This window comes from Oncorhynchus nerka, linkage group LG14 (assembly GCF_034236695.1).
Source record: "Oncorhynchus nerka isolate Pitt River linkage group LG14, Oner_Uvic_2.0, whole genome shotgun sequence".
Taxonomy (NCBI): domain Eukaryota; kingdom Metazoa; phylum Chordata; class Actinopteri; order Salmoniformes; family Salmonidae; genus Oncorhynchus; species Oncorhynchus nerka.
Window position 1 is genome coordinate 17,237,390 of NC_088409.1, and position 7,177 is coordinate 17,244,566.

At 39.4% G+C, this 7,177-nt stretch overlaps 1 protein-coding gene across 3 annotated transcripts; it reads left to right on the forward strand.

Moving 5' to 3' along the window:
- Window positions 1–757: 757 nt before the first annotated feature.
- Window positions 758–3,952, forward strand: LOC135575157 (zymogen granule membrane protein 16-like). Of its 3 annotated transcripts, none has more exons than XM_065027587.1 (6): window positions 758–847; window positions 1,159–1,176; window positions 1,323–1,375; window positions 1,650–1,818; window positions 3,014–3,388; window positions 3,480–3,952. In XM_065027587.1, exons 3-5 carry the CDS (start codon window positions 1,324–1,326, stop codon window positions 3,378–3,380), a joined length of 588 nt encoding a protein of 195 aa, XP_064883659.1. In that variant the 5' UTR covers window positions 758–847; window positions 1,159–1,176; window position 1,323; the 3' UTR covers window positions 3,381–3,388; window positions 3,480–3,952. The 3 variants fall into 3 exon arrangements, with proteins under 3 accessions (XP_064883659.1, XP_064883658.1, XP_064883657.1); XM_065027586.1 differs by having other exon boundaries at window positions 761–851; XM_065027585.1 differs by lacking the exons at window positions 758–847; window positions 1,159–1,176 and having other exon boundaries at window positions 1,306–1,375.
- Window positions 3,953–7,177: the final 3,225 nt, after the last annotated feature.

The following is a 7,177-nucleotide window of genomic DNA, read 5'->3' on the forward strand; positions in this document are numbered from 1 at the left end:
AACAATATGTTAATTGAACTATCACATTTTATAGATAGGTAGTAACAAGTGCCTCAGGGTATTTCACTTAGTAATGTGTATATAATCTTTTATTTATTTTCTCACTTTGTAACTTCTACTGATATTTATCTGGTTAATATGCAGAACATGAAATCATATTGTTATCCTGTAGTAACATGAACAGGTTGCCAGTGATTTAATGAAGATGTGAGTGTTGTAACAGACTGCAGAAAACGTCGGACAATAATGGAGGCTAAAAATGTTGAATCTCGTCTGCACATCTAGAATTAAATTGAAATACGTGTACTGAAACAAATATTCTACAATAAAATACTGTAGGTATTTGAGCAAACCAATGAACTAACCATCCTGTTAATGACCAGCTCCACTTGTCTTTTTCAGCATGTTAATGTTTGAAGGGAAGGAGTTCCTCTTGGTGTAATAAAACAACTGAAGATTGGGAGACTGATTTTGAGCGATTTTCGCACACATTCATACAATTTTGGTACATTATTTTATTTGTTCGGTTGTTCGATTGTATATTTTTTTAATCCCTATTTCAGATCATTAATTTGTTACAATTCAAAAGAACACAATTATTATTTCCTTATAGTACTTCCTTGATACTCCCTCCCAAAGTAGCTCGACCAATTAGTAAACAATGTCTGACTTCTCAATAGTGATTGACTAAAGGTGTTCTTTGTCATGCTCCTTCCATCTAGAGCTGATGGAATGTTCAGCAGGTATAAATGCAGTTCTTAGAGGAAGCAGTAGACTAGAAGGACCTGGCAGAGACAGAGAGACAAGAAGCTTTCACAGGTTTTCACACACATCTCAAGATAGCACTGTGGGTAACTACACAACTAACTAAATTGAAAATGTGTACTTGTTTTTAATGCATAATACTGGTGTGGGAAACGTTAATACTCATTATCTCTTGGTTCTTGGTCACAAACATTTTGGCCCTTTTCCCACTAAATTTAAATTCAATGATCTGACATTATTTTTAATGTGACAGTAGCTTAGCACTGCAAGAGTGATTGTAGTAAACAAGAGGAGGTTCAACTTTATAGAGCCGTTTTATAACATTTCACATTCAGCAATGGTTTGTTGTTTGTTACATCACAATTCAAAAGGTTATTTTCTTTTCCCTCCTAGGAAACACTGACCTGACAGGTAAAATGACTTATTTGTTTTGACAAACTTCTATGAAAAACATTATTAACTATATTTTTTCAAGTTTTACCATTTAAAGTGAAACGGAATGAGAGTGAAACTGACTGAAATTTAAGGTCTTAAGTGTTGATGCCTCACTTTTGCAGAATGTTCTTAATCCTGGTTGTCTCAATGTTCTTGGCTGGCTGCTTGGCTTTGCGTGAGTTATGAAAATACAATTCTGAATTATAATGATAAAATAATAGCTTTTGTGCTTTCACCAATTTGTCTTTTTCAGTTAGACTTAGGAGTTCTTCTTTGAGACATAAACTAATGTATTAAATCATTGCAGAATGTACTTCAGTTAATTCATCTGCACTTTATTCATGATGTAAAGATCTTTCAGAAATGTGTTGGTAAAAATTAAATGATGTATATAAATATGTATTATTAATATAGTATATATAGTAAACATATTGGCCATGTTATTTTAGCCATCAAAGACCCGTACTCGTATTCCTCTGCGGTGGGTCAGGGACTTGGCACTCCATTTGCTTCCTACGGTGAGGGACGCATCACGGGAGTCAGAGTGTGGGAGACCAACAACTACTACTACTACTACTACTACTACTACAACTACAACAGCAACAACTACATCAGCGGGTGAGCAGACCCTGACCCATGAACAGACACCACTGACTCAGTCCAACTACACTACCCAACAAACACCACTGACTCAGTCCAACTACACTACCCAACAAACACCACTGACTCAGTCCAACTACACTATCCAACAAACACCACTGACTCAGTCCAACTACACTGCCCAACAAACACCACTGACTCAGTCCAACTACACTATCCAACAAACACCACTGACTCAGTCCAACTACACTGCCCAACAAACACCACTGACTCAGTCCAACTACACTATCCAACAAACACCACTGACTCAGTCCAACTACACTACCCAACAAACACCACTGACTCAGTCCAACTACACTATCCAACAAACACCACTGACTCAGTCCAACTACACTACCCAACAAACACCACTGACTCAGTCCAACTACACTACCCAACAAACACCACTGACTCAGTCCAACTACACTATCCAACAAACACCACTGACTCAGTCCAACTACACTACCCAACAAACACCACTGACTCAGTCCAACTACACTACCCAACAAACACCACTGACTCAGTCCAACTACACTACCCAACAAACACCACTGACTCAGTCCAACTACACTGCCCAACAAACACCACTGACTCAGTCCAACTACACTATCCAACAAACACCACTGACTCAGTCCAACTACACTACCCAACAAACACCACTGACTCAGTCCAACTACACTACCCAACAAACACCACTGACTCAGTCCAACTACACTACCCAACAAACACCACTGACTCAGTCCAACTACACTACCCAACAAACACCACTGACTCAGTCCAACTACACTACCCAACAAACACCACTGACTCAGTCCAACTACACTACCCAACAGACACCACTGACTCAGTCCAACTACACTACCAAACAGACACCACTGACTCAGTCCAACTACACTACCCAACAAACACCACTGACTCAGTCCAACTACACTATCCAACTACACCACTGACTCAGTCCAACTACACTGCACAACAGACTTTCTTTCTTTCTTTCTTTCTTTCTTTGTTGTGTTTATTACATATTCAGTTTATGACCAAACAATATTGTTATCGTATCTAACCCGGAGTACAATGTAAAATGTAATTCCTTGATATTCTCTGACGCGACCTGCTGTCTCGGTCTGAATGTGCCTTATCAAAACACAACCAACGTGAAAAGCTTCCTCTGTTTTAGGTTCCAGCTGAGATACGGCAACACCTGGTCTCCTGTGTTCGGTAACGAAGGGAGTGTAAAGCAGGTGATGGAGCTGTTTAATGATGAGGCCATCGTTGAGGTGTCTGGGAAGTACAACCCAGCAGACTACATCTGCTACCTGGTGTTAACCACCAACATGGGGCGCACTCTGTCAGCCGGCCTGCCCAACCAAATCTCCTTCAACTTCTACCCAGCCAACATGGGCAATGAGCTGAGGATCCTCAGCGGTCGCTTCAACGGTGCTGGAATCACCTCCATCGGAGCCCACTGGGGATTGGTGGACATGGAAGGGGCTGGAAACAGTACTCTGGAAACAGCACTGGAAACAGTAACTCCTATTTATTAGGGGGAAAAACACCATGTCTTGCTCTTTGGGATGGTATACCGGATACAGATTAAGCCTAATCCTGGACTAGTTACTTTCAATTGAGATTCTCCATTCGACATGCTTTTTAGTCCAGGAGTAAACGTAATCTGGGTCCAGGAAACTGACCTTATATGTTGGACGGATGTTTGACAGACGCTGACAGAACTGTTTTTATTTCACTATATGTTTTTTATTTCACTTTTATTTCACTGAATGAATTTGAATGTTTTGAGTACTTTGGAAGTACTTTTGAGGTGATTCCTCACTTGAAGCAGTACAAAAATATTTCTTAACATTCAAATTCATTCAGTGAATTGGGTCACAGACCACATGCGTTGTTTTCACATTTTATCACAATAAAGGAAAGAATCATATTGGATTTAAAGAATTAATTATATCTTTGATTAATGGAACAATCTAATATTATGAGGAGATAATAGCGTTTCAGGGTGTTTCACCTTCACTATTTTATACACGCTGCATTTGTTATTTGTTGTTCCTTTTCTGCTACATCTGCTTCTGGACATTTGAATAAAAAGCATATCTTTAAATCACTATATTTCATTGTATTCCTTTTGATAAGACAATACATACAGTAGTGACCAGAAGCTACAAAACTAATCTGTCATCTTAACAAACCCTTCCTCAATGGTGTCAATAAGGAACTACATTTATAACAGCAAGACCGTTAGAACGCCCATCCAATAGTAATGAAGGGAAAAATGGATAGTTACATATCGGGATATTATTTTCCACGATATATCATGTCAGTATCGCATCAACAATATCAAACTATTATGTTTGTGTTAGTTGGTTGTCTCTGCACTAAAACTCTTATTTTCCTTCATAGACTGTTCTCAACGTTTTCATTTTGAAATAGAAAGCATATTTTTGGGGGCAATTTCCATTATTTTCATGATTTCTAGTCTCTCTGCCACAGACATATGGTGAGCAATATGTTTGGAACAGTAATCACAATAAAGTCACAGTAATAGAACATGTAGAATCGTGTATTAGAAAATTGTAATCATAATACATATCATATCAGCACCTAAGTAAGATTTGTTTGATAGATAATATCGTATCCAGTTTGAGGTCACTGGCAATTCCCAGCGCTACTATCCAACACACCCAATAGACAGTAATGTATAATACACCCATGGGGTTTATGTCTGGAACCACTTATATCTGCCATACCCATTCATAACATCAAACATTTTGTCTGATAGATGGGGTTTATACAGTATATGGATGTCTGCTCTCCTTCAGTAGACTGACATTGCATGACAAGCTGCATAGTGTTTTGATAGAGTTAAAGCTACAGTCTGAGATTTGGTCTAGAAGACTGTTCAATGTTCAGCTGTATACCAAAACAAGTGATGGTATGGGACACCACTTTTGATAGATGGGGTTTATCAGTATAGACTGTAGCTTTAACTGTGTGGATGGTCTAGATTAGACAGTTTGATAGATGGGGTTTATACAGTATATGGATGGTCTAGATTAGACAGTTTGATAGATGGGGTTTATACAGTATATGGATGGTCTATAGTTAGACAGTTTGATAGATGGGGTTTATACAGTATATGATGGTCTATATTAGACAGTTTGATAGATGTGGTTTATACAGTATATGGATGGTCTATTAGATTTGAGACAGTTTGATTAGATTTGATAGGGGTTTATACAGTATATGGATGGTCTAGTTTGATAAATGGGGTTTATACAGTACAGTTTGATTAGATGGGGTTTATACAGTATATGGATGGTCTAGATTAGACAGTTTGATAGATGTGGTTTATACAGTATATGGATGGTCTAGATTAGACAGTTTGATAGATGGGGTTTATAGAGACTATATTAGACAGTTTGATAGATGTGGTTTATACAGTATATGGATGGTCTAGATTAGACAGTTTGATAGATGGGGTTTATACAGTATATGGATGGTCTAGATTAGACAGTTTGATAGATGGGGTTTATACAGTATATGGATGGTCTAGATTAGACAGTTTGATAGATGGGGTTTATACAGTATATGGATGGTTCAACAGTCAAAGCTGCTTAACTAGTTTTGGTGAGATAGAATGAAAGTAGGAAAAAATATATATTGTCTTTGTTATACAGAATAAGTCTGTGGTTCCTTGAAACATTGTTTTAGTCCCAGTAAATCCGAGCTAATTTGAGGAACAGACATCGATTTAAATGGGGCAAAAATTATATGGATTTTTGCTATTTGCATTTAGTGTAATGTGGATGATACTGCAATGGGATGGTTGCAAATCTTAAAGAAATGATGTGTGATTTTTTAAATTATAGTTGTTAAACCACGAACAATGCTACATTATAGCTTATTATAGAGCCTAAAATGTTAGCTTGACTACTGCTTCCCTACTGTATATTCAGACCAGAATCACTAATCTGAGTAAATGTATCCCCCTGTATTGGACCCTCAAGGCATCACAAAGCACAACCTGCGCAACATTTCAAATGATGTACAGTAGGTGTTTTTGACAAGTTTTCATTATATATACACTGAACAACAACAAAAAACTCTAATGTAAAGTGTTGCTAGATATTTGATATTATTTTCCATGTTTCCCAAAACATTTCACAGGCATTTCAAGTTGAGGGAGCGTGCAACTTAGATGCTGACTGCAGGAATGTCCACCTGCACTGTTACCAGAGAAGATTATGTTAATTTCTCTACCATAAGCCACCTTCAATGCCATTTCAGAGAATTTCGCAGTACTTCCAACCGGCCTCATAACCTCAGACCACATGTAACCACACCAGTCCAGGACCTCCACATCTTCAGGCTTCTTCCCCTGAGGGATCGTCTGAGACCAGCCACCCGGAGAGTTGATGAAACTGTGGGTTTGCACAACCAAATAATTTCTGCACAAACTGTCAGAAGCCGTCTCAGGGAAGCTCATCTGTGTGCTCGTCGTTCTCACCAGGGACTTGACCTGACTGCAGTTTGGCAACGTACCTGATTTATGTGGGCAAATGCTCACCTTCAATGGCCACTGGCCCGCTGGAGAAGTGTGATCTTCACAGATAAATCTGGGTTTCAACTATACCGGCCAGATGGCAGACAGCGCGTATGGAGTCGTGTGGGTGAGCGGTTTGCTGATGTCAACATTGTGATTAGAGTGCCCCTTGGTAGCGCTGGGGTTATGGTATGGGCAGGAATAAGCAGACAACGAACACAATTGCATTTTTATAGGTGGCAATTTGAATGCACAGAAATACCGTGACGAGATCCTGAGGACCATTGTCGTGCCATTCATCCACCGCCTTCACCTCCTTATCCCAAGATGGCGTAGCAGTCGGACGTGTGTTTTGTCTTGTCCCGTCCTGTATAGTGTAAATATAGTTTTTTTTCCTCTTTTTTCTCCCGTATATATTTCGTACATATTTTAATCTCACTTCCCAACCACAGGCTGAATATATTCTCCTGCAACCCGCATCACCCAATGTGGTGGGATCTGCTTTTTCTATGCTTTAGAATCGGAACCCTCACCAGAAGCTGCCGCTAACTAGCTACTAGCTAGCCACTGCTAGCGGTCTTCAACGCTAACTAGGACACCAGCGCGACATCTACCCAAAGCATATCAGACTGCTTTTTCTCTACCACATCTCCGGATTCCTACCGAAGCTCTGAAGCTTTATACCGGATCATCGTAAATAGCTAGCTGCAATCCGATGGCTACTCCTGGCTAACGTCTCTGTCCCAGAGCAAGCACCAGTTAGCCTGGAGCTAGCCTCGAGGC

Bases quoted from the DNA above. Each gene is read 5' to 3' on its own strand.
- LOC135575157 (XM_065027585.1), top strand. From the start codon at position 1,306: ATGCCTCACTTTTGCAGAATGTTCTTAATCCTGGTTGTCTCAATGTTC. The intron at 1,376-1,649 runs GTGAGTTATGAA...ATGTTATTTTAG, and splicing joins GGCTGGCTGCTTGGCTTTGC to CCATCAAAGACCCGTACTCG. The intron at 1,819-3,013 runs GTGAGCAGACCC...CCTCTGTTTTAG, and splicing joins AGCAACAACTACATCAGCGG to GTTCCAGCTGAGATACGGCA.